At 44.2% G+C, this 27,245-nt stretch overlaps 1 protein-coding gene across 5 annotated transcripts in view; it reads right to left on the bottom strand.

The window, feature by feature from the left end:
- ERG (ETS transcription factor ERG) overlaps window positions 1–27,245 on the bottom strand; it is a 103,060-nt gene that overhangs the window by 13,583 nt on the left and 62,232 nt on the right. For 3 of the 5 annotated variants that reach the window (XM_041399830.1, XM_041399831.1, XM_041399834.1), the window contains exons 2-5: window positions 18,564–18,781; window positions 5,366–5,517; window positions 1,969–2,172; window positions 447–527 (exon numbers count right to left, since the gene is read on the bottom strand). In XM_041399830.1, coding sequence (XP_041255764.1) covers window positions 447–527; window positions 1,969–2,172; window positions 5,366–5,517; window positions 18,564–18,781 — 655 coding nt within the window. The remainder of the gene's footprint in view (window positions 1–446; window positions 528–1,968; window positions 2,173–5,365; window positions 5,518–18,563; window positions 18,782–27,245) is intronic. The other 2 variants (XM_041399832.1, XM_041399833.1) reach the window with 1 other exon arrangement.

A 27,245-nucleotide genomic window follows, 5' to 3' on the forward strand; every position in this document is an offset into this window, starting at 1 on the left:
GAGCTAACTGCCTAAAGAGCAATTTTATTGATTCCCACAACATTTAGCTCATGGGAGGGGAGGCATCCCCATCCTCCAGAGCCCGAAGCACTTTTGAGCTCCAAGAAGCTTCTAGGGATCCATGGAGTAGATCTGGCAGTAGAATGGACAGAAGGACCATAAAAATCCTCAAATAAGAGGCCCAAAACCTGCAGTTTTATCCTGTGTCAGGGACCCCATTCTCTTGCAGGACACAGAAATTTTTGCACCATTTTTGCACCACCTGGCCCTGCGTGATCTCACCTTTTCTCTGTGTGTCTGTGCAGAAAACACACAGACAGCAGGGAGGGGATTCTCTTGCCTCCCTCCTGATTTACCACTTCCATTTTTTTAGCAAGCAGCCCATGGAAAGGAATCCTGTGCTTTTAGAAGATGACCTACAGCAGTGGGAGCAGTGCCAGCATTACCTGTGTTTCTAGCATGCATTAACCGTGGAGAGTTTTGTAAGGCCTTATCAACATCATCTGAAGTCAAATGTGGAAGAGGAGCTACAAAACAAAACAAAAAGCAACACCAAAATGTAAAAAAAATAGTGAATTATCTTTTTAAACCATATTTTCCCCTGACAGGATTGCCTAAATGTGAATCTATCAACAGCCTGCAGTTTGGAGGGAGGTGTGTGGGCTACAGGGTAAATTAGGGCATTCATTTATCCAATATCATAATTTGTTGTTATGAATGCACAAAATTTCTGGCTGGTTATTGACAGTGTGCGTGTGGAGGAGACTGCACCGCACTGGTGTTGCAATGCTTGGTGGTTTTTACTCCAAAAACCAGGTTCATTTTAACTTCTTTAAACTGAAACAAATTTTCCTCAAGCTTAGGTGAAAGCCCTCAATCCAGGTAATCCCTAGTCCCTTTTTTCCCATTGAAACTCTAGCCATGCACAATTAATTTGCATTTGGACTTCAGGGACTGTTCCTTTTTTTCCATGAATTTACAGAATTTTTTTATTCATTTCAGTTGAATCTTCCCCATCCTACCCAGAGTACAGCAAACTCCTGCCATTCCTCAGAATCATGCCTGGAATTCACTTTATGAATCAATGTTTGCACTCTTGTTTCATTAAAATGGAAAGAAATGAGTATGTGACCAGAAAAAACATCAGCACTGAACCCCATGTGATTTTTCTTCCTGCTCAATATGCTTCAACTCAATTTCTCTCTGAGATGGATACCTAGAAAGAGTCCCTAATTATTCTCCTTGATAAACATGAGAAAATGAAATTAATGAAAATCTTTTGTGATGAAATGAAAAAATCTTTCACAATGAAATTAATGGGAATCCTTCCACCAAACTCAACAGGACTTGGGCTGGCCTCCCTGTTGTGCCCTCAGGAACAGCAACATTTGCAGCAGACATTTGGAAAACCCAATTATCCACAGCGATAAATCTAGGGCTGAGCGCAGGCACCACGGAGGGCTGGCTTACTAATTTACAGAATTTTTTTATTCATTTCAGTTGAATCTTCCCCATCCTACCCAGAGTACAGCAAACTCCTGCCATTCCTCAGAATCATGCCTGGAATTCACTTTATGAATCAATGTTTGCACTCTTGTTTCATTAAAATGGAAAGAAATGAGTATGTGACCAGAAAAAACATCAGCACTGAACCCCATGTGATTTTTCTTCCTGCTCAATATGCTTCAACTCAATTTTTCTCTGAGACGGATACCTAGAAAGAGTCCCTAATTATTCTCCTTGATAAACATGAGAAAATGAAATTAATGAAAATCTTTTGTGATGAAATGAAAAAATCTTTCACAATGAAATTAATGGGAATCCTTCCACCAAACTCAACAGGACTTGGGCTGGCCTCCCTGTTGTGCCCTCAGGAACAGCAACATTTGCAGCAGACATTTGGAAAACCCAATTATCCACAGCGATAAATCTAGGGCTGAGCGCAGGCACCACGGAGGGCTGGCTTACTCTCTCTGAGGTAGTGTAGGTGTGACAGGAGGATGTCTGCGTTGTAGCTGGGGGTGAGCCTCTGGAAGTCATCCTTGGTCATTTTGCAGAGCTCCTTGCCGTCGATGTTCTGGAAGAGCAGGATGTCCACGTCCGGCAGCCCGTACTCCTTCACCGCCCACTCCAGCCACTGGCGCACGTGGTCGGTGCTCCACAGCGTGGGGTCTGCAGGGCCACACAGAGGGAAATCAGGCAGGGAAGGGGGGAATTCTGAGGCATTGGGCATGTGCAAGATAATCCCTCCTTCACTGACTGCTGGAGGAGTTAATTTGGTGTGCTGAGTGCAAGGGAGAACAGCTGTGGGGAGCTGAGAGCTCTGAGTGCTAACAACAAAGGGACAAGGAACAAGGGAAATACAGGTTGGATGTTAGGGAAAAAGTTTTTCACAGAAAGGGTGATAAAGTTCTGGAATGGCTGCCGGGGGAGGTGGTGCAGTCACCATCCCTGGGTGTGTTTAACAAAGCCTGGATGTGGCACTGGGGGCCAGGATTTAGTTGAGCTCTTGGGGCTGGGTTGGACTCGATGGTCTTGAAGGTCTCTTCCAACCCAATGATTCTGTGAAATCTATGAGTGAGCTCCTCTCACTCAGCTCTTCTGCCTCCTTGTTTTTAGGTCTTTTTAGCCATTGTTTTTAGCTCTTTCTAACAGAGCTTCTGGCCCACGAGTGCTAACAACAAAGGGACAAGGAACAAGGGAAATACAGGTTGGATGTTAGGGAAAAAGTTTTTCACAGAAAGGGTGATAAAGTTCTGGAATGGCTGCCGGGGGAGGTGGTGCAGTCACCATCCCTGGGTGTGTTTAACAAAGCCTGGATGTGGCACTGGGGGCCAGGATTTAGTTGAGCTCTTGGGGCTGGGTTGGACTCGATGGTCTTGAAGGTCTCTTCCAACCCAATGATTCTGTGAAATCTATGAGTAAGCTCCTTCTCCCACTCAGCTCTTCTGCCTCATTGTTTTTAGGCCTTTTTAGCCATTGTTTTTAGCTCTTTCTAACAGAGCTTCTGGCCCACTGACAGCACTGCATGCTAGAGCTAAACAAGTTTCAAAACTCTCTGTTCAATCCTTATCTTTATTCAAGTGAAATCTCCACTCCTGTCTAGAAGAATCTTTCTTGGGTACAGGCTAAATAAGCATTCACAGATTTGGGCAGCTATTTCACAGACTAGAGTGGGTCTCTAGTTAATAGTATTAGAATATTAAAATATTCTGATTTTTTTTTCCCCAGACTGCTGTGTTGTACATTGCAACTCCTGTGTGGTTTGTACTCAACACCTGAAATATTGGCAAAACCTGAAGTATTGGCAAAACCATCTGGGGAAAAAGAGCCCCAAACAGTTGAGATTTCTAGCAAAATGTTTTTTAATGAATCCTTAATTTTCATTTAAGGTTTTTTTTTAAATTTTCCCTCTAAAAACCTCATTTTCTATTTCTCTCCCATTCTGTTTTCCCTTGTTCTTGAGTAAGGAACCAACACAAAGGTCCCTCAGCTCATAACACAAAGAATTTGTACTTTTTGCAGAGAAAAGATTAAAGCCAAGAGGAAAAAATTCTTCAAGACTTTATTCCTTATCATCTTAATGACTCTGTGATTTTGTGATATTCTCAAGGCTGAGAATGGAGCACGTGGAGGTCAACTAGCTGCTGTTCATCCCATGAAAATCTGGGATATGAATGGCAGCCTAAATAGCTTTTCTATGGCTTAACTTCAGTGCCATTCCCTCTGTTTTCACTGTTGTTCAGGCTGGTTTGAAAGAGGTGGAGACTTCCTGAATTCCTCCAAAAAACACTTAAAATAACATCTCCATCTGATATGAAATAAGCAGGAATATAGAGGGATGCAAGTCTGGTAGGAAATCTTAGGTCTGGATGGGATTGTCCACATCTACAGCAAAGAACTCTGAGACCTTCCGTTTTCTCTGAAGTAAACAACCAAACCAAGAAATTTACCAAAATATTTTCATTATGTCTGTAATTTTTAAACATACCTTAATTATGATAAATAGAAAGTTACCACAGCTGGAAATTTGACTTCTAACTTTACTACATGACGTGCACACTGCCTAAGCAAAAATAAAAAACTACCGATTTTTGCCCATTAATTTCTTCAAGTGACCTCAAAATGGCAAGACTGTGACCATCTTGCTCCTTGATAGTCATTCAAACCCACCTCAAACACACCTCCGGGAACACACTAAATAAAAAAATCCCTTGCTGAGCTAACCATGCTAAGAATTACTAAACATCTTTTTTTTAAAAAAAGTGCCAAACACCAGGGAGAGAAATGTTTTAGGAGAACATTCAAAAGCTCTGTGTTTCAGTGTTGGCAGGACATTTTTTATTCAGAGCATCACTCTCCTGTCTCCAGAACAGAATTGACAATACCACTGCAGAGGACACTGCAGCAGATTTGTCCACACCTTTCTTGACAAATAACTGAAATAATCACAGCTTGCAAAATTGGCCACAGTCAGTACTCTTGCATGTCTAAGCAACTGAAAAACTGTAATAACATTAAGCAACATGGCAGAGGCAGAAATATTTCACACAAGCACCTCTCTGCTGGAGAGGAACCAGCAGCAAAAAATTCCCTCCTGAATGCAGGTGTTGAGTTTACCCTGTGCACATCCTGTGGTTTGGGAACACCCACAGATGCCATGATGCTGTGACTTGGAAACAGGCACACTGATTATTCTGCAAAATGTTCCAGGTTTGTTCGGAGGACAAGGCAGCCAGAAGTGCCAAGAAGGCAGCAGCCTTTGCAGAATATTTTGCAGAAGGCAGCAGCCTTCTTGTCCCATCAACTGTTGAATCCCACAGCCAAGCCTGACAAGGCTGACCAAAAATTTCTCAATTGTGCTCTTACATTGCAGAGGAGTTGTCAGTTTGCTTATTAAAATGTTTTATGCTGCCCAGACTCAGGGGATAACCCACATAAAGGCTCTTCATGCCCTGTTTGATGCCACAGAAGCTACTTTTTGGTATTTTCAAAGATAACCTGTGCTACAGGGATCCTTTCTTTCTCTCTCCCACATACCCTGCACCCAGCTTGTCCAAGGGATAAGAAATGGAGGTGCTTCTTCCTTTTGCTCATTTTAGGGTGAAATCCTCCAAGAAGGAGATACAGGAGTCAGATAAGATCTGAGTGCCTCACATCAGCCCATTCTGCTGCTGAAATGGGAAGAACAGATTGAGGAGGTGTCCTCACTGATCCTCCTCAGCTCATTCTCTCAATAACCCCTACAAATTACTGCTCTTTTCCTCCTGATCACCACTTTTCTCCAAACCCTCTCAAACAATCTTAGTGGGCTTGAGGGAAATGCAGCTTTTTCAGCTTGCAGTTTTGGTGTAGAGGGTCTAACCTGCTGGCACAATGACTCTTCGTTCGTTGGTCGTCATGTTTGGGGGTGGAACGTGCTTCTCCTCCATGTAGTTTCCATAGTTCATCCCAACACTGTCTGAGCTGCTCACCATCTTCCCTCCTTTTGCCACGCTGCAGTCATCTGGAGAATTCCTAGGTACACAAGAAAGGTGTGGTTCCATCATTATTCCAGTCCTTATTAATATCACCAGAAGAGAATCACCTGGAATGAAGTGGAAAACTGGGATTTGAGCCCCTGGAAAACCCAGGACCCCCCACCCAGGGACTCTGCAGATTCCTTCAGTTGTCTAAAAACACCAACCAGGTTCAATGGACCATATATTCATTTCTGCTACCAAAGGATCAGGCTCTCATATCTCTCCAGAAATTATAAATGCTAATTATTTAATTCCAGACATGGAATGGAGGCTTGGTCATGAGCTTGTTCAGCCTGGTGGCTGCAAGGAGCTGCATTTCCCTCTCCAAACACCTCACAGACAACTGAGAAACACAGAAATGCACTTATTGCATATTTCTGGGGGAAAAACTATTCTTAGTTGCCATTATCCAAGCAGTCCAGGGCTTGGAGAGCTGCCCACCTCCACTGCCATATCGTTGTTCCACACTCAGTTGCACTTCATGTCATGCAATGTATTCACATTTCTACGTCAGGCTCACAAAAAAGGGAATATTTGCCAAAGCCATGATTCAAAATACCACACGCACGACTGGAAAAACCTTTCAGCTCCTGACTGGCTCAGTCTCCATGGTACTGTAGTCAAGACAGGGAAATCTGCAGAGGATCTGCAACCAGACACCTCTTTAATTTTGGCTTTGCTTTCTGAATAGAGTCTTTAGGTTTAACATCCCACAGGGGGTTCCCTAATGGCATTTTAATTGCATCACAGTTTTCTTTCTGGCAGACACAGACATATTTGTCCCTTAATTTAATGTCTACAACGTGTTTCATCAGAGGGAGAAAAATTGTTACAAAAATCAAAATAAAGAACTCAGCCATGGGGAATACCTTTAAATGTAAAGAGTTTGTTTGGCAAGGGAAGAAGGGTGTTAGCTGGGGTTTGGTTTCTTCAGCAATACCTCATTACTAACAAGCTTTCCTTTAGTCTGCCATTTAACTCCTGAATTGTGCTGTGGTCTCACTAAACAAGAGGCAAGTCATAGATTCATGGAATCATGGAATTTCAGAATGGGTTGTTTGGGAAGGGAATTTAAAGATCACCCAGTGCCACCCCTGCCATGGCAGGGACACCTTCCACTGTGCCAGGCTGCTCCAGCCCCAGTGTCCAACCTGGCCTTGGGCACTGCCAGGGATCCAGGGGCAGCCACAGCTGCTCTGGGAATTCCATCCCAGTCCCTGCCCACCCTGCCAGGGAACAATTCCTAATTCCTAATATCCCATCCAGCCCTGCCCTCTGGCAGTTTAAGGCCATTCCCCTTGTCCACTCCCTCCAGGCCCTTTCCAAAGTCCCTCTCCAGCTCTCCTGGAGCCCCTTCAAAGCCCTGTGACTCACTTGTGTTGACTGCTCAGCACTATCATGGTTCAGGAACTAATCCAGTTATAACTCTCACATGAGTGTTTTAAAAAAAGAACCAGCACTTGGAAAGCTGAAAAATTAGTGTACATCTTAAATACTAAAAGAAAATACGAAGTATACCATTATTTTTTCTATGCAATATTTCTACTAATTTTACCCTTCTGGGTTAAGGTAGGTATTAAGGAAAATAAATCAACTGCTGCTGATTTTCAGTTAAAAAACAAAATATATCACAGAGATCATTCAATGGTTGGCAACATCATCTTTAGGAGAAGGAAGAGGGCCTTCAGTGTTGCCTGGAAAATGTTGGCTCCACACACTTTTTCCAGGATGCCTCTAAAGACACCCCCTATGAAATCTGCCCTGTGTAAAAGCCCTGCAAGTGCTCTGTCAGCCCCAGGACTGAAAAACAACCATGAGGGAAAACACAGTCAGCACCTGCCACTGCGTGGTGGTGAATTCAGCCCTTCCTCTCACAGCCAGAGCACTTGGGCAATATTTTCTCAGGTTTAGTTTTGCTCTCCTACCACACACCACTAAATATAACCCTGGGATGCAGCCCATTTCTGTCCAAACAGAGCAGAGCAAAACAAAGCTGCTTTTTGTTTCAGACATAAAATCTGAAGGAGAGCTTTTGTGATGATTCCTTGTGAGTGAAATGTTGCCTTTTTCTGCTTCCCTTCCACAAATACAAATAACATAAATGTGTGAGCGAGCCTGTACTTTAAATTATGGACATTTGGAAACATCCTCCACCACCTGCCCTCATACCTGTGCAGATGTGACCCCAACTCCCAAAAGCAATTCTGTTACAAAGAACTATTTGGCCCATTCACTGAATTTTTAGGAAACAGAGAGCTAGCAACATCCTTTACTTTAACTAGCACAGTTATTTAATTTTTTTTTTTTCTGGGGAAAGAAACTTGGGCTAAAGGGACTCCAAAGTGAAAAATCAATCAGTAGCAGCCTACAGCACTTCTACAAGCAGTGGTGCATTAAAAACACTCTTGTAAACACTGAGCAGTAAATGATGTGGAAGATCCAGTAGCACAGAGCTTTTGGCAATCTGACAGGGCTTCTGAGATGGTTTTCTGATCCGAATATAAACACACAGGGGTGGGGAAGAAGATCATAAATAAGTCATAACTTTTCATTAAAATCCAGAAGCAGATGGTCAAGAGTTTTGTCCCTTTAGCTCACTGGGTGGACAAGCAAATCCCCCATCCATCAAATCTCCTAAGGCCACGCTTAATTTCAGGCATGGAATCAACTCCATGGGATTTAACAGGACTACTCTGGTACTTCAAATTGAGTGTGTGCCCTAAACCGCTGAGCCAGGGCTTAACTCAACTGCCTGGAACAAACTTCTACAGCACAGAAAGCAAAACTGAAAATGCAAGCAGACGCTAGAAAATGGTGTTTCTAGTGCCCAGAACAACAAGAGAGTGACTGTCTACAAAGGGGTTTTTTTAAGGATTTTCTGTGAGTCTGCTTTATTTCTGTACCACCGGGGGAGCAGGGTGGAAAAGCAGCTTTTGGAAAGTGTACCCAGAATGAAGGGTGCAGCTCTGCAGTGATTCATCCCCAGCTCCAGGTCTGAAATGAAACCAGAGATGTTTTTCTTCACGGCTGCCTGTTATTTTTGCCCTTTGTAAATATACTGTGTTACACCTGGAATTTACAAAAAATAAAACAATTTAAAAAATAAAAAGAGGTAAGACTACACACACAGTCATGGTACCCAAGAACACTTTGTCCAGTCTTGACATGATAAATGTCTGCTGAGAAAGTATTTTTTCCTTAGACCTGAAAGCCTCACCTTAAAGCAGGGTTACTTAAAATCAAGCTGATTTGATAGCTAAATTTATCACCCATTCCTACTGAAGCTGACTGGAGTTTTGCCAGTCATTGACTCTGATGAAAGCAGATGTAAGTTCATAAATAAGTGTATGAAACACATTTTTTCCTTTTCACTATGCTACTATTTTCCCCAGGTGACATAAAACACCTGTGTTGTGCTGAAATGCAAGGTGCCAGAGAAATTCAGATTAGGAATCAGCAAAACCCTACATGTGTCATTCCCTTAATATACATGCCTCTGTTCAATATTTCTAAGTTTCAGAGGGAAATAAATGAGAAAAAATGTATTCTCCAAATATCTACAGGTCTTCTTAAGTTTATTTAGCAAGCAGAGCTTGAATTACAGAGGATGCTACCAGGTCAGCTCATACTGAGGGCATTGCAAAGCTTGCTCAGCCTCATTCTCATTCACTGCAGCCACTCAGGTTGTGGTAAACTTGGTCAGTGCTTCCTCCCCCAAGGAGTTTGTCACTGGAAAAGTGGCCCATCAAGAAAAAAACTCAAACTTTCCCAAAATTTATTAGTTTGAAGGGCAATGGGGACATCCAGAGGCTCCCAGGTGAGAAGGAGCCTGTGCTGGAACTCTGAAAAGCACTTCCAGGGTGGTTCTGGAGGCATCAGTCAAGAGAACCACAGAATCCCAGAATGGGTTGGGTTGGAAGGGACCTTCAAAATCATCCAGTTCCAACCCCCTGCCATGGCAGGGACACCTTCCACTGCGCCAGGCTGCTCCAAGCCCCAGTGTCTAGCCTGCCCTTGGGCACTGCCAGGGATCCAGGGGCAGCCACAGCTGCTCTGGGCACCCTGTGCCAGGGCCTGCCCACCTTGCCAGGGAAGGATTTTTTCCCAACATCCCACCTAAACTTGTAATTTTTCAGTTGGGAGCCATTCCCTGTGTGCTGTCCCTGCATGCCCTGGAAATTGTCTCTCTCCAGGTTTCCTGGGGCTCCTTCAGGCCCTGCAAGGCCACCCTGAGCTCAGCCCAAAGCTTCTCCTGTGCAGCTGAACAATCCCAGCTGTGCCAGCCTTTCCTGCCAGCAGAGCTGCTCCATCCCTCTGCTCATCCTGGAGACTCCTCTGGATTCCCTTCCAAGACTTCTTGTGAGAGCAAAATTTCCCACAGAAAACTCCAGCACGACAGAGGCATGAAAATGCCAGAAAACTCACACTGGTTGAAAGATCTGCTCCCACAGGCTCTTGCCCAACTGCTCAGTGACCTGGGCTGGGAGCTGTACACAGAGAAGTAAATAAATGGGTAGTAAAAACTGGAGAAGGGATGGCCAGGGTGGGAACAAACTGCCAGGTCTGTGGAAGGCAGGGAAGTCCCTCAGAAACACACCACTGGCTAAAGCTGCTTAAACTGGTGCTGAAACCATGTTGACACTCTGCTAATCTTCGCTTAGGACTGAAAAAGCAGTCCTAAGAAGACAAAAAAAAAAGAAAAAAAAGTGCAGCCCCCCCATGGCCACTCAGTCACGGCACTGCCCTGCTCCATGTTGGGCTTTGCACGGTCCAGCCGCCCCAGCAGGCCACGGAGAGGCTGGAATGGGCCATCCCCCTGCAAACAGAGCACTCAAACCTGGGGAAAACACCCCTGTATGGGGTGCCCTGGGCTTGGCAGGTGCTCAGGGTTATGTGGGGCTGGCCCAGGGTCACTCAGAGATATCACCTGGAGCCACCTCTGGCTCCTTTCTCCTGTGACAGAGCTGTTGCCTTTCTGCAAACACAACAGAAGGTGCTTCTTTCCTGAGCTGTACACACAGCGCTCAGAGATGTCACCTGGAGCCAGTGAAAGGTGGCTCCTTTCTCCTGTGACAGAGCTGTTGCCTTTCTGCAAACACAACAGAAGGTGCTTCTTTCCTGAGCTGTACACACAGCAACCACTCATCTCCAATCAAACAATAACTGGCTAATTCAATCTTTTCATTTTCTTTCTTATTTTCTTCCCCTTAGCTTTCCCCAGCTATCCTGCAAGCCACAGCTGCTTCCAGCCTCAAGGCCATGGTGGCAAATGCAGGCAGTCAGAGTCTGGCTCACTAGAGGCCAGTCAAGCTATAAATATTCCCTGCCTGGCTCTTTGTGCTCCCAGCGTGGGGAAACAGCTGGTTTAAGTTTGACTGCACGTTGTCATTTCTCCATTAGTGCAAACACTTCAATATTTCTTACGTGTCAGGTTGGAGTGAAGAAAGGGAAAGCAGGGAAGGGGGTCATGAAAAGCCAAAGCTAAGAAATGATGTTCTGTATATACATAATTTACAATTAGATTGCTGCCTGGGACAAGGCTGAGGTTTGACATGGTGATAGCTAGGCCAAAGCCACAACGACTTCCCAGTTGGCCTATAACTTTCAGGACCTATTTTCTCTTGTTTTTCTTTTATTATTTTTATAGAAATTCTATTATGATGGTAATGGATTACATTTCTCAAATTGTATTTCATTTCAAGAGCTTTTAAGGCTGTTGTATTTGTGGTTTTGTGAAATATGAAATACCAGGAGATGGGGCCCTTCCCAAACCACACGTGCCTTCTTTTGTGGGCAGGGATCATATAGAAAGTTAGGAAAATAGAGCACACCAGGCATAAACAGAAGTGACATGTTGTATGGAAACCATAATCCCCCATGTCTGTGGAATGTCTGCTGATTTTCATGATTAGCACTAAGGGGCTCTGAGGGTGCAAAATGCTAAAGCTCATGATTAGCCACTTTTCCTTACCTTCTGTTTGGTCTTAAAGAGCTATTCCTAAACTTTAAATACTGAACAACCCCACTGATGCTGCCCTGATCAAAATGAAACACCCACTAATGACAGGGCAGAGGAGAAAGAAAACTCACCACTAGCTCTATGTGCTCTGGACACAGTAAACAGGAAACAAAAAATCAAGGATGGCAATAGTCTTCAATAATGACAGTGATCACAACTCTTGTGGGGTCCTATGTCATTATTTGAAGACTATTTTTCTATTTCACTGCCCAGCTGAAAGCCTTTGGTTGCTGGGAATTCAGTGGTCAGTCCCAAATGTAGCAGTGATAATTATGAATGAGCCCATTATCCTGGACTGGAAAGCTTCTTATTTAACACCTGCCAGCCCAGCACCCCCCAAAAAGCTTCCAAAAAACCAAAATAGTTGTAGTATTAGTGAGTTTGTTAGAGCTGAGTTTGTTTTTCCCCTTGGCAACATGTTTGCCTCAAGAACAGAGCCAAACCATGCCCACACACACACACGCAAGTGCTCGTGTTAAGCTGGTGGATTTTCAGAGCAAAGAGGAGCTTCTTGAAGCAGTCACACATCCTGACTTTGCCATTTTTCCAGCTTGGTAGGCAGCCACTCCACCAACCACCCAGTCAGTGGGGAAAAGGATTATCAGTCTGAGATAATCAATGTCTTCTTACCCCAGATTAATAATATTTTACACAGGCAGCTCCAATAAGGAGAATCATCCTCTTAGGACACATCTCCCAGCTCTGCCCTGAGATGCAGTAGGGACTCACTCTGCTGGTGATGCCTTTTCTTTAGTTTTAGTATTAAGAGTTAAGGGATAAAGGGTTTTTATTTTAATATTTAACAGGATTTTTATGGTGTAATAATTTGTTAAGGTGGAATATGCTGAAATTTATATATATAATAGACTGCATATACAATTGTATAGATTTTGTAAATTAGATATTTAACAAAGATGTTTTAATGAGAGGCTTAAATGAATAGCATGACATTTTTCTATTTTAAAGTATTTTTTTTAGATAGCTTTAATTTTAGTTTATATGATATGTTTTAGAGGGGGCTTTGGCTTTTTAAGACAGCATAAGGTTTTTTGGTTTTTAATTGTGAGGTTTTTAGGATGCTTGGTTTTTTATCTTAGTAGATTATTAGGATTATGTTAAGATGTTAGGTTTAAAGAATTACAAGTATGTATGCTAAGAGTATTAAGAATATATAAAAGGTAGATTAATTAAAAGGTAACAAAAATCTGTCACTCTAGGACACAAAATAGAATGATGCGGACACAGGAATCCCCAAGGTAAAAAAGAGGGAAAGTTTAATTCTGACTCCAACATTTATAGAATTTCAAAAGTGACAGTGGATTGGAGGATGACAGTGCCACCCCTCCAATGACAGTGGACAAACCAACAGTCCATCAAATTTCTCTTCCTCTAGAGAAGAATGCAAAACAATTAATTATTTACATCAAGTCTGTGAGGAAGTTCGTTACAAGAATGTAAACATCAGAAGGCTTAGAAGAACTTGGAAAAACAGGGCGACAAAAATCATCATGGCAGCACTGGAGACAGAATCCCATGGCTGTTGGGGGCTTTGGGCCGGGCTTATTGCTTAGTCTGAGCTGAGCTTTCCCAGGAATGCCAGGCTGGATGCCAGTGGTGTGCCACCAGATGTGGAAGGGACGTGGCATCGCGCCCCTGCCACGGGGCTGTGCTCCAGAGCTGGAAAAACAAGTGATTGTTTTCCTTGGGCAAACAAGTGATGTCAGGGGGGTGGATGCACATCAGCCCTGTCCCTCCAAGTGCTGACACTCACCAGGTGGGGGGCAAGAGGATGGGGCCAGAATTTCCAGTGACAGGATGAGCAGCAATGGCCACAAATGGAACCACAAGAAGTTCCACCTCCACGGGGGGAAGAATTTCTTTACTTTGTGGATGGCAGAGCACTGGAACTGCTGCCCAGGGAGAACAAGGAGTCTCCCTCTATGGGGACATTCCAAACCCACCTGGATGTGTTCCTGTGTCCCCTGCTCAAGGTGACTCTGCCTTGGCAACAGGGATGATCTCCAGAGGTGCCTTCCAACCCCAACAATTCAATGATTCAGTGATTGTGTGGAGCTGCTTAAATGCTTAATTAGATCCACCAGTATCACACCATGATGCAGAGATGCCTCCTACAACTTAAAGCCTGCCAGCCTGGATCCTGGGAGCGGGATGGATCTGTTGGAATACAGAGCTCCACATGGATGAATTCTCCCTCCCCAGTGCCTGGGCACAGCAGCTGTCACACATCTTGGCAGTACAAGGTACCTCAGGGGCTCCCCATTCCAATTTGCTGGCTTGTATAGCACAAAGAATCTACTCCTTAGGAGACTTTACATCAAGGGAAAGAGAAAAAAAAAAATCAGCAAAGAAACTTATGTTCACCCTGGACTCTGAAAAGTCCTCCAGTGTGTCAGACATTCTGAACCTGGAGAGTACAGAGGCTCTTTGATGAAAATTCAGGCAGTTACATGCAAAGAAAAATGGTGTTTCCCAAAAGAGCCAACACAAAAGATGTATTAAGTGATAATTTAATTCTCAAATGGTTTTCAAGCAACAACTGGTAGCACTTAAATCAACATTTTGCACATGATTAAATCCTAAGGACAACTAATTATTTCTGGCATTTCTTTAAAACTTCTCTATCAGCCAAGCTGATGTTGGAAAGCTTCTGCTGTGCTTTCACTGCAGTTAGCTTTCAAAATACTTCTTCAATGAAATCATCACGCTGCTCATGGCAAGAGAAATTTATCTGTGGCCTGAATAAGACTCTGTGTTCCACTTCAACCTGCCTGAAAAGATGGATTACCTACAGTAAATGTCATTATTCCAAGCTACCTTTTTGTAGTCCCACCCCTGGGCACAGCAAAGCCCAGTGGGTGAGTGTATTCCAAGACCACTGGGAAATCCATGGATTTATAAATGTTGTTTAAACAATACCCAGAGCCTCATGAGAGCATTTCCACAGAGTGAATTTCTCCCTAAATGCATGACATGAATTGCAGTCATTGTGGTAGAATTGCTCATGCCTAATTTGATGGAATACACAAAGAACAATAAGCAGCAAAGTACCAGTGTGGCATATGCAACCTTCAGATTTATACTGCAGGGTGAATCTTTTTCCTGACCCAGGAGCAATAAATAGCAGCAAACAGGACTGAAAAATTGACTGTAGTGTAGCACAAAAGGTCTCATTAGATTTATGTACCTGGAAGGAACAGAATTAATGTACTTAGAGAAACTCAATTTGATACCACCTGTGACAACCTGTATTATATATGCAACAACAGCCAGGTAAACGACAGCTTTAATTTAAACTTTTCTTGCTTTATTTAATTTAAGGTAAGCCCCCAGACTGTATTTTGTGGTGCTGGGCTGCAGGGGTTATCTTGAAAAATACTGTTATTGTTAAAGAAAAATGGGTAGCTAATCTCTGTGCAGCACACTGAAAATAACCCTTTAATTTCATTCTAATGGCATTTTTCTGGTATTCACAGGAATGCCAGCTCTGAGGCTGTTAACTTTTGGAATTTAATGTAGGGCAATTACAGCCAAAGTATGTCTGGGGAAAGTCCTAGCAGAGGGGGCACATTCCTTCTCTGAGTGGGTGCTTTACTGGGGATGTCTGAGGGGTTCAATATGCTCCCAAAATTTTATACCCTCCTCCAAAGCACAGAATATACGGCCAGGAAGCTCTGACACAGGGAGAGCTGAACAGCAAAAAACTGCAGTATGTTAACTTCTCCCTGGCCACCACTTTGTGGGATCTCATTCCCTGCTTTGCATCCTGAATTACTCAGATCCAGGTGCCCATGTGAGAGGACAGGGGATACCCTGGAGATCCTCAGGGCAGCACTTGCACAGCTCTGCAATGTGGGGTTGTATTTTAGACTTCTCTGGGAAAACTCAGATTTTAGAATGGGTCTAAACAGAGCAGGTACAGTTTTAATCAAAAATGAAATGCAGCTCCAAGCACTCCAGGAACTGCTTGTGGTAATACTGAACATACAAAGCATTTTAAGAAGGGAGGAAATATCATCATTTAATAATGTCATTTAAGGAAATGAGTTTCTAATTGCAAAAGAAGAGAGTGGGGAAGGCTTCTTCAGAAAAGAAAATGCAAAGTAACTAAGAAAGGCAGGGTAACACAATCTGATAAACATTTTGTTTTCCCTAAAACTGGCAGGAATACCCCATTTCAATTCCCAGAGTGTAATAACACGACATATTACATACATGTATGTGAGATTTAGAAATGCCACAACATATTTATTTTTGTTGATTGGCAGCATTAGTTCTCCACTGAAGGTGTAGTATTAAGATCTATTTTTTCAGGCCTGAGTAAGGAGCCCCTATAAAATAAAACTTGTCTGATGAAAAAAGTGTTTTTTTAATGACAATAATTTTTTAAAACTATTTTTGTGTATAGTATGAGCATGCAATATTTTTTGCCCTTCTGCTAATATTTTTTTTTGTAGTTTGTGATTTTTTGATCTGATGAAATAAACAGTGTTTTTTAAATGACAATAATTTTTTTAACTATTTTTGTTTATAGTATGAGCATGCAATATTTTTTGCCCTTCTGCTAATATTTTTTTTGTAGCTTGTGATTTGTTGTTGTTGTTGTTGTTGTTGTTGTTTTTCCTTTTTCGTATGAGCATGCAATATTTTTTGCCCTTCTGCTAATATTTTTTTTTGTAGTTTGTGATTTTTTGTTGTTGTTGTTGTTGTTGTTGTTGTTGTTTTTCCTTTTTCAGCTAGTCATGCCTTAGGTAATGTATTGAAGTATAAATTTTCCTTGCTGTCTCCATCTAGGAACTTTGCACTGATCTTTCAACAGGGAAGGCTGTAAAAACCCTCAAGATTAATAAACAAACTCCTTCCACTGTGCCAGGCTGCTCCAGCCCCAGTGTCCAACCTGGCCTTGGGCACTGCCAGGGATCCAGGGGCAGCCACAGCTGCTCTGGGCACCCTGTGCCAGGGAACAATTCCTCATTGCCAAGATCCCATCCAGCCCTGCCCTCTGGCAGTGGGAGCCATTCCCTGTGTCCTGGCACTCCAGTTCCTGATGAAGGGTCCCTCCCCACAAGCACAAGCATTTCATGGGGATAGTGCAGACAGCTCTGAAGGAAATGCAGGCACCTCTTTCCACAAAAGGGAATTTTGGCAGCTGAAAGTGCAGCCACCTCCTGGTATTGACTGTGCAGGGAGCATCACCCTGAGTGCTTCAGTGCGTGCACATACTAATAGAAAATAGCAAAAACTAGGAGAAAATATAGAATCATGGAATATCTTGAGTTGGAAGGGATCCACAGGGATCATCCAGTCCCACTCCTGGCCCTGCTCAGAGCTCCCAAAATCCCACCCTGGGCATCCCTGGCAGCGCTGGCCAAAGGCTCCTGGAGCTCTGGCAGCCTCGGGGCCGTGCCCATTCCCTGGGGAGCCTGGGCAGTGCCAGCAGCCTCTGGGGAAGAACCTTTCCCTAAAATCCAACCTAAACCTCTCAGCAATAATTAACTCTGATTATCTTCTCTAGTGCACTGTATGGAATTTACACTGAGAGAAACTGTGATCAGTTCTCTTACAGAAATGCATCAGTTCTCTTACAGACAATTTTAGGAAGTAGGTAAGACTGATTTTGAATCAATACACCATTTATGATTATATCTGTGCGTCTGCTTAGCACAAAATTAAAAAAAAAAACTAAAAAGACACTGGAATAGATTAAAGACACCTGAACTTCTGAATAAGCAGCCTTACAAGAAAACTTCCTCTAATTCTTGGTAACTTCAGCTCACCATTTATTTCTACGTATCTCAAATCTTTGACTGCTCACTGGAAATCCTGATTTGACTTCAGCACAATTTCCATCCTCACCACAGAACAGAGGGGGTGTGATAAGCTGGCAGACCACTTTGCCCTGCTTGTGGTGCTCATCACATCAGCACAGCAAGTGTGAACAGCAACCACAGAGCCCAGGGCTGAGGTTTTCCTGAACAACTGACCCTAGATTAAAACACAGGTGGTTGTGACAGGGAGATGTGAAGCACAGGCTCCACTGGTACATCACCAACAATTGTCAGCAACTGACTCTTCTGGACCTTTGCCCTTCAGCAACACCAAAGAAAATTGTTTTGACAGTCAGGCATTTTAAACAGGAAAGCACTTGTTTGGATAGCTTCCTTAAAAAAAAAAAAAGCAAAAAAACTTCATTGTGTTTTTTCAGATGTCCCACAGGGTGCTCGTTAAGCTTGGGAAAGCCACCAGTCAATATCCAAAAATCCACTGCAATATCTTTGCAGCCTAATTGATACAAGTCTGCTTTATAGTGACATTCCCCAAAAAATGTCCTGAGACAACAGTCAATACACAGACACTCTGTGGCTACTGCCTGTTGAGTTATTTATTTTTCTGCTCCTTTCTACTCCCCTGCCTGCCTCCATATTTATGTTGTTTTTTCAGCATGAGTTCTTAAATCCAGCTCCACTTTTTGGCATTATGTTTACAGTAATTACAAAAGGAAAGATCAATAGCTCAATCCCTCTGCCATGACAAGATTTTACTTCCAGTGTTTCCTTATTTGGTTATCTTTGGAGCAAAGACAACTGCCCAAAGTGCTGGATTTGCCAACTTCCATGGAGTGTTAGATCACACACACCACGCCCTTTGATGGATCAATGGTGGTGCTCCAGGCTACAGCAAATCCCCGTTTTATTAACTTTAATATGTGCTCTTCCACCTGGTGTGCAAAGCAAATTCACATCCAAAAATTATCTGCAGTCAGAGGAAAGCTATTGCAGAAGCTCACGAGAAGTCTGTGCCTGTAGCACCATTTTAGACCCTCTGTAACACCTGAACACGGCTGGCAGGTCAAGGTAGGGCAACCTGGAGCCTCCAGGGATGGCAGCAGTGCCCAGATGGGATATCCTGAGACACCTAAAATGGTGCTAAATACACAGATTTAGACAACTGAGCCACACCCATCACAAAAATCCCTGTTCTTGATCCACCCCCAGCCTCATTACCTTGACCCGTTAACCTGGTTGGGGTTACACTCCATCTTGATGGTGACTCTGGCCGGGGGCTGTGACAACCAGTCCTGCTGGGGGACACGGGGGCTCATCTTGGAGGTCTGCCCATATTCACTGGAGGAGGAGGCCGTCATCTCTGTCTTGGCGAGGTGGGGTGATCCGTAGGCACACTCGAACAGGGACTGGTCTTCGCTCACCACCGATAACGCTTCCTGCAAACCAGAGAGAGGTCAGGGCAGCCACGGCTCAGGGCACACATCACAGGGCTCCCCAGGGAAAAAAAGGGCTTGTCCATCTCATAGGGAGGTGAACAGCCTCATGCATCAAGGAAAAATTAGGCTGGATGTCAGGAAAAAGTTTTTTATAGAAAGAGTGGTAAAGTGGCAGGTGGTGGAGTCACCATCCCTGGGTGTGTTTAACAAAGCCTGGATGTGGCACTGGGGGACAGGGTTTAGTTGAGCTGTTGGGCTGGGCTGGACTCAATGATCTTAAAGGTCTCTTCCAACCTAATGATTCTGTTCTGTTCTATTAGTTTTTAGGCACATCACTGTTGCCACTGAAGGTGAGGACCCATGGGGACAGATGTTGCCAGCAAATGACAGGAGGACAGAGGAACCTCTCCCTGGGAGACCCTCCCAGAGCAGCTGAGCAGAAACACGAGCTACCAAACATTGGGAATAGAGGAGAGGGCAGGGTGGGCAGCACAGCCCAGGTCTGTGGGGTCTCAGTAGAGATGCAGAGGATGAGATCTGCTGAATGCAGCAAAAATTGAGAGAAGCAACTGAAAGCCAGCCCCTGCTGACCCGCTGTGATCCTCCTTTCCTTCCCCAGGCACCCAGCCAAGTCCCTTCTGGACCAGGAGTCAAGAAATCTGGGCACAACCTCTAATCCAGGGACATCATGCCCACCAGCCACTTCCCTCCCTCTCATGGCAACTCTTCCTGGTGGAAACCCCACTCTGGAGCTGTGGGAAGGGCTTCCCACCCTCTTCATGGCAGCACTGGGGTTATGGTTGAGGGCAGCAGGGCCCATCAGCTCTCTCAGTGCCATCATGTCTGGCTGGAGGCCAGACAGACACCACAGGGAAGGACAGTGACCCTCTGTCCTCACTGCCAAGCATTCCTGCTGGTGCAAATTCCTTCCCTGAGCTTTCTGGAGTTGAGTCTTGTGAGTGAGGCAGTGCCTGTAGCCACCACATCCATCAGGAAGTGTGGGAAGGGCTGAAACTCCTGAAGGGACACATCCCAGCTGAGATGAGGCTCCCCAGCCATGAGAGCAGGTCTAGGCTGCCACACTCCTGCCTTCTTCCAGCAGTGCACAGGCTCAGGGCACCCTCCAAAAGCAGAATTCTGAGGAAATCCACCTTCTCCAGGGGTCACTTTGGCTGGACAATGTGCATAAGGGTGTAAATTCAAGGACTGGAAGGGGCTGCCCAGGGAGGTGATGGAGTCCTCATCTCTGGAGGTGTCCAAGGAGCACCTGGATGTGGCACTCAGTGACAAGGTGGGCACTGGGCACATCTTGGGCTCGATGGGCTGGGAGGGCTTTTCCAGCCTCGGTGGCTCTGTGAAAGGACAGCAGCCCACCATGTGACTCCATCCTGCCATGCTGGCCCTGTGGCACGGAATGGAGCAAGGGTGCAGCCCAGCATCTCCTCCCTGCCACCGTGGGGACAATCCCCAGCCCTGGGGCGGCCAGGAGGCTCCGTGTGATCCCAGGGGCTGATGGAAGCCGAGGGGGAGGCTGGGCCAGCTGGCCATGGCTGTGAGTGTGGGGGCCAAGGATCAGGGAGTGGGGGAATCCTGAGCCAGACTCGGGGCAGGGAGCTCAGCGTGGGTGGGCTGTGCTCCTGCCAGTTCTGTTGCTGACGGCCAGAAACGCGTGGTCCTGTCGGCAGAGGAGAAGGGAAGGAGAAAAGAGATGGGAGTTCCCCAGCTTTGGGAGGGTGGGTGATTGTCTGCAGGCTCCCACCCTCCCTGGCTGCTGGAAGAGGGCTCTGCTGAGCTCCAGCAGTCACATACGGCCCTAAAAATCAGTGTTTGCTCATTTGAAGACCCATGGTGTGAGCCTTGTGGATGTTCTGTGCAGGGGGAAGAGCTGGATTTCATCCCTGTGGGACTCTATTCTGTGATTCTACATTCCTCCTTTTTATCCACCTGGTTTGTGAGCCCTCGGGGGGCACTCTGCTAATATTTTGCTCTGCAGTTGCAAAGGTGAGGACATCACTTCCAGTTTCTTACTGCCTGTAAAAACCGAGATCACCACTCAATCCCAGGGCTTGGGAAGTGGGATCTCAGGCCCTTCAAGCGTCCTGAGACTCATGACTGAATTACTAACAGTAACAAAGAGTTCAGGCAGTGATCTGCCCCTTTTTACTGCTGATTTTCAGATGTCACCTGGGTGCAAAGATCACCACTAGGCTGCCACCAGTGACTTCTCAGTTACCTTCCTTCTCTCCCACCAACCTGCAACCAGCTACCTCTGCCTTTTCGGTTCTGTGAGACAAAAAGGACGCCAGAACAACACGTCCCCTTTTTGTCATGCCTCTCATGCCAGAAACCTTTGCTGTTGGTGGTCTGAAGCTTTTCTAAAGAGACTTTTCTGTGAAAACCTGCATACCAAGGAGGTGTTGTGCGAGATGGCCACTGGTCTCTTGCTCCCCAAGGATTCTTCCCTGACTCCACTGAGAGACAGCAGGGAATCTGATGTGCTCGGATAATAAAGTAGCAGGGATGACGTAACAAGAACTAAAGAAAGAAGATGCTACACTGGAAGGAAAATAAAGAGTTCTTTCTCAGCAGTCCATGAGATTTTTTCATGAAATAACTCCCCAAAATTAAATATATATGTGTGCACAAACACAGCCTGGCCAGATGATCACAGTGCATCCCACGCCTGACACTACTGAATGCACAGTTCCCTCTTTTCTGCCCCAATCCATGAGATGAAAAACACAAAACAAAATGTTAATTTTGAAAGAGTTAGCTCCAGTAAATACACTACTAAAGTATGAATTATACAGCAGAAAGCTGATACAGACTGCAAATAAAACATTATTTAACTCTGCAAACAATTTACTAATGGACCTGTTCAAAACAGGCATCGAGCACTAAACAATGGATTTATTTCTCATCCTCCTCCACAAAAGTGACACAAAGCAAAATTTTCTAGTTCCTATTAAAAATTACTCCACCTAATTTAAGTTAATTTATGGATATTTAGGGTAAGTATAAATGTAAATAACAACAAGAAAAAAAGGGTTTTCTATTTATTGGCATTAGTAATGACAACAAACACTGCTTGTACTATGGGTGTCCATTATGTTGCATGAAGAGGAAGAGTGCAAACATTTAAACTTCCTGATGAGTACTGTAAATGCTGGAAATACAAACCCAATTACCTAGGGCTATGTGAATATCCACAACTACGAATACAAAACAAGACAAACATAAATGAGCCCAAGAGACAGACTTAAACTTCATGTTTCAGAGGAAAATTCATGGAGAAAGCAAGCTGAGCCTGAGTTTAGCTGTGGTTTAATAGCACTCATCTGCACTCCATCCTGCTGGTTATCAGTTAGTGCTGGCTGACAGGTCTGGGAAGGCTCTGCAGGAATCACTGAGCTCCTGCCAGCTTTGTGTGCTGTGGGTCAGGCTCTGTGCGGAGATTCATTAATGTGTGCTCCACAGCATCCTCTGGCATTCACCCTCCCTGGTCTTGGTGGCCTGTCTGGAAGGACAGCAGGACATGGATCTCCCCTCCCTGGGTGACAAAAGCTGCCCTGGCCATCGAAGCCTTTGCAAGATGTAGAGGAGTCAGCACAGCTAAAGGACGTGGCCCATGCTGGAATCAGCCTCAGCCTGTTCTTTGTCTCAGTGATCTTAAATCAGAGAATCAAATAATGGTTGGGTAGGAAGGGATCACTTCATTCCACCCCTCTGCCGTGGCAGGGACACCTTCCCCTGTCCCAGGCTGCTCCAGCCCCAGTGTCCAACCTGGCCTTGGGCACTGCCAGGGATCCAGGGGCAGCCCCAGCTGCTCTGGCAATTCCATCCCAGCCCCTGCCCACCCTGCCAGGGAACAATTCCTCATTGCCAACATCCCATCCAGCCCTGCCCTCTGGCAGTGGGAGCCATTCCCTGTGTCCTGTCCCTCCATGCCTTGTCCCCAGTCCCTCTCCAGGTTTCCTGGAGCCCCTTTAGGCCCTGGAAGGGGCTCTGAGCTCTCTCTGGAGCATTTTCTTCTCCAGGTGAACACTCCCAGCTCTCCCAGCCTGGCTCCAGAGGGGCTCCAGCCCTGGGATCAACTTAGCCCACTTAAAAGGTGCAGATTTGTGGCCCAGGCTTTTCTGAATAATCCACTGGCCCTGCAAGACCCAGGGATGCTGAAAAACCAGAAGCCAACCTGGCAGAACCACCCCTGAATCTCATCCTGGGGAAAAGCATGGAAATAACAGCCAACAATAGGAAACCTAGGAATAGAAAAAATTTCTCAGTTTTCAGGAATTTCTGATGATGGGCATAATTTGGTGTCCCCAAGCTGTGAGCTCTGAAAGGAAGGCTCCAACAGCAAGCTGCTGTCCTGGAACAGCTGACAGAAAGCAGTGTGGGCTCTTTCTTTCATAAATACAGGGACTTCAAAATCTGTTTTGTGTTATAATTGCAAATGCAAGCTCCTGGACCAAATCTAATAAAAAAATTGTCAGAACTCACCATCATGAAAAAATAGCGGCGTGGTCTGGCCACGTAGAAATGTAAACAAAGCTATTAATACTGACAATGTTTGGCAAGGTTTTATTACATATGGATGCCAGTTCTATTCCTAGTAAATGCTTTTCATTACTCATTTACATGTTAATCTCTTTTTCTCATCCATATTAATGCTGTCTCTGGACCAGTTTGGCAACATCAAGCCATAAGTGGGATTAAGAAATGTAAACATTAATAATTATTACAAAATAGATGCATTACAGGCTTCTTTCAATTTTGCAAAGGTTTGTAACTTTTTGACAACAATTTTAGCAGTGAATGGGTCATCTTCCTGAATTTCACATGATGCAACATATTCTCATGACATTTCAGAAATGAAGCCTTTAATTTCTAGTAATTAATGTCTGGAGTAAAGGGATATGAAGAAAAGAACACATGGAGCTTAAAGGAGAAGGTGGGAAGGGTCTTTCACGCAAGTCTGTGAAGCAGAGCTGTTGGTGTTTGAGGTCAATATTGAACATGAATTTTCTTTATTTCATTTTCCTTTCTCTACATATTTCCTCTCATGACATCACAGCAAAAAAAAACCAAACCAAACCAAACCAAAAAAAAAAAAACCAAAAAAAAAAAAAAAAAAAAAAAAAACCAAAAAAAAACCCCACAAAAACCAAAAAAACCCACAACAAACCCACAAAACCCAAACAAACCCGTGTTCCTTCATTATATTCTTTTCATATTTTAATTGCTTGTACTATGCCAAACATGGCTTCGCCTTTGGACTTTCTGTACTAATGATAAAAGACAAAACGATTTCTCTATTTGGTTTTGACTTACACTTCACTGATAAGTTTAAAAAAAGAAAAAGAATAACAGACTGACAAATCTGTAGAACAATAGGTACAGCAACGCCTTTAAAGTAGGCATAAAGTCATTAGGACAAAGGTGTTTACTTAATCAAATGCAAGATTACTTGGCCTAGAAACATGAAGTTACAGGAAATGTGATTGAAGTAGTTCCCATCATGAGAAGCACATGCAAGCTGCCCCCTCCTTTAAATGCAATGTCAGGAACTAAGGACAAAGACTTTTTTTGTTCTCTAAAGTTTGGTCAGACTTAAGAAATGGCTACACAAGACAATAAGGTGTGTGGTTGTGCAGCAGAATTTGCTTGGGATGAGGGATATTGGGGAATAAATAGAATTTATTTGCTTGGGATGAGGGATATTGGGGAATAAACAGAGCACCAGGATTTTAAAGCACTTTGGAGGCCACTGTAACCCAGGGGTTAGAATGGACAATGGCTTTAAACTGTGAACTGTTTGATTTTTTTTTTTTTCATGAGCAATGATTTTAAACGGAAGGAGGGCAGGTGTATACTATATTTTAGGGAGAAATCCTTGGCTGTGAGGGTGCTGAGGCCCTGGGACAGGCTGCCCAGATAAATTGTGGATTCCCCATCCCTGGAAGTGTCCAAGGCCAGGTTGGATGGGGTTGGGCAAGAACTGCACCAAAGGAGGAAGATGAATGAGGGCACACAAACACAGCAAAACCCCTCACTGTACATTGAGGTGCTAGAGAAATAAAAAGCATTTTTTGCTTCTTCAGAGAGCATTCCCAAACTCCCAAAAGGACCTGTTATCCTTGGCTTACAACAACATTGCAATAAAGAACTTTTAATTAACTTTGCCATATGCATTGCATTTATACAATCTATTTTTTGACACCAGTTTTATAATATTTCTCCTCATCAATGTAAACACATTTTGCTCTTCTAATCTGATTTCATGACAAAACCTAGGTAAGCACAAGCTTTGACCTCCCCACAGCCACAATCCATTCAGACATGGGCTGTTTCTTATCACTTCTCAGATGTCTACAGTTGGGCAGAAAAAACCTCTCTGTTCTAAAAAGAATTCTGACATACTGCAACTTATTTTCATTCTAAATTAGACCAAAAGCTGTTATACGAAAACTTTCACCAAACTGTTTATTATGAGGATTAATTGTAACACACCAGCGTGTGTTTTGCAGATGTTAAAACTTTCTAATAAACAGTCACATTTGGAGAGGACCTGTGTTTTCTGAGGGAAGATTGTTCTCATCAAGGCTGTGCAATTAGCTCCTTAAGTGTTTCCATGCTTCAGTGTCCTTGGTATCCCTTGTATACCTGATAACATTGGTTGTTGAAGGTTTATAAATTGAATTACAGCTGTTACTGAAAGAAAGGACAGGTGAGAGTGTGAAGGAGAGTACACAGGCACAAGATTTGAGCAAGTCACTCTTCTTGCTTGCTGCTCTTCTACCCTATCCTCCCTCAGACTGCATTTTCTGATCCTCTAGGAAGCTGCTCATCTGGAGTGAAAACCTAATTTCAGACAGGCCAGGAATGTCATTTCCAGGCTGGAGCAGAGGAGGCTGGACACCAGAACCTCCCCGAGCAGTGGGAACTCTTCCAGTCTAAGACTCCGCTCACGTCTGCAACAGGCACCACTGCACGAGGAAACAAGCTGGGGTTGAACTGCTTAAAGAGCCAAAATTTGCAGCCCTGCTCCAAAGCCAAGCCTTTGAGCCTTGGATTCATTGCATCCAGCAGCAATCGGGTGAAACAAAAGGCAAATGATTGATGTTTGAGCCTTGCTGTAGCTTATTAATCATGATGGTTGTACAAGCCTCTCCTGACCGTTTGCAGAAGGAGGATATTCAATATGGTGTGGGGAACATAGTGGAAAAGGTTACTGCTTAAAATGCAGTCACCTGAGTCAGGAATTGCAACACACATCTGGAATATGTTTTCCTTCTAAATCTCCGAGTCTTGGATTCATTAGATCAGACAAAAACCCACATATTATATTCATGAGGAGAGTTCAGGAACAACAAAAAGCCTTGGCAAGTACAAGATAGGAAAGACAGATGTTGTCCTCACCTCCACCCATGAGAATCTGATTGCCAGCTCAGCCAACATCCTCCAGCTCCTTTCAAGGAGCACTTGGAGACTCCGTGTTAATCCAAACACAGGCCCGGTGCTGCCACTTATCAGCTCTCCTCACCTCTTGCTGAGAAAAATACAAGGATGTTTGGAGGCCCACTTGAAAATAGGAATAATCAAGCATCCATCAAACTGATGTTATGGAATTGCAGGCTAGATTAATTTCTGGGAAGCGGCAGCAGATGTTTGAGGCCTGATCCTGCAGCCCTCTTTGCGTAACTCTGACTTCACCGCTAACGCGAGCAGAGGCCTTGTGGCTAAGCCCAAAGGCTTAATATTTTGTGTCTTAATGAACAAATTCTGAAATACTATAAATTTAAATGCAGACCCTGGTGCCTTATCACAATTTCTAATAAACTGTCATTCCTGAAATGTCAGCAAGCCATAAGGTAGTATTTGCAGCACGAGCCGTTCAACTCCACCTCTGCAAGGGCTTCAGAAAATAAAAAATCACCATTTTGTTATTGCAGATGGTGAAACTTTGATCAGAATTACTAAAAATCAGTCTTAGAAAACATATCTCCCTCAAGCCAAGCTGTGTGCTGCGTTTCACACATTAAAATTATCACACTGAGTAGAGCCCTTTCAGAGCAGGCACGAGAGCCTGATTTAAAGAGGTGCAATTTCACAAGCAATTATTTCACCTGCAGATTTATCTGTCAGCAAAGTGCAAATAAATAGTTTAACACCAAGCCAAGATTTAATATATGGAAGTAGGAAACTCTTTTTAGATGTCACAGAGATGAAAACTTCCACCCTGCACCTATTTCAGCCCATCTCAACACCTGAGTGGGCTTCAAGCTGCTTGGAAGCAGCTCTGCCCATTCACAATGATCACAGAAATGCAGTAGGCTCCTGAGTGAAAGTGGACCTCAAAAATCTCATCCTGCACGAGCAAAGTGCTGGAAAATTATTTAAAACACTGAGGCAACACCAGGTTTTATCAGCTGCACCATGAGCTGAACCAAGAGGGCGCAGGGTT

The sequence above is a fragment of the Onychostruthus taczanowskii genome, unplaced genomic scaffold (assembly GCF_017590055.1).
Source record: "Onychostruthus taczanowskii isolate IOZ18803 unplaced genomic scaffold, ASM1759005v1 scaffold17, whole genome shotgun sequence".
Lineage (NCBI taxonomy): Eukaryota > Metazoa > Chordata > Aves > Passeriformes > Passeridae > Onychostruthus > Onychostruthus taczanowskii.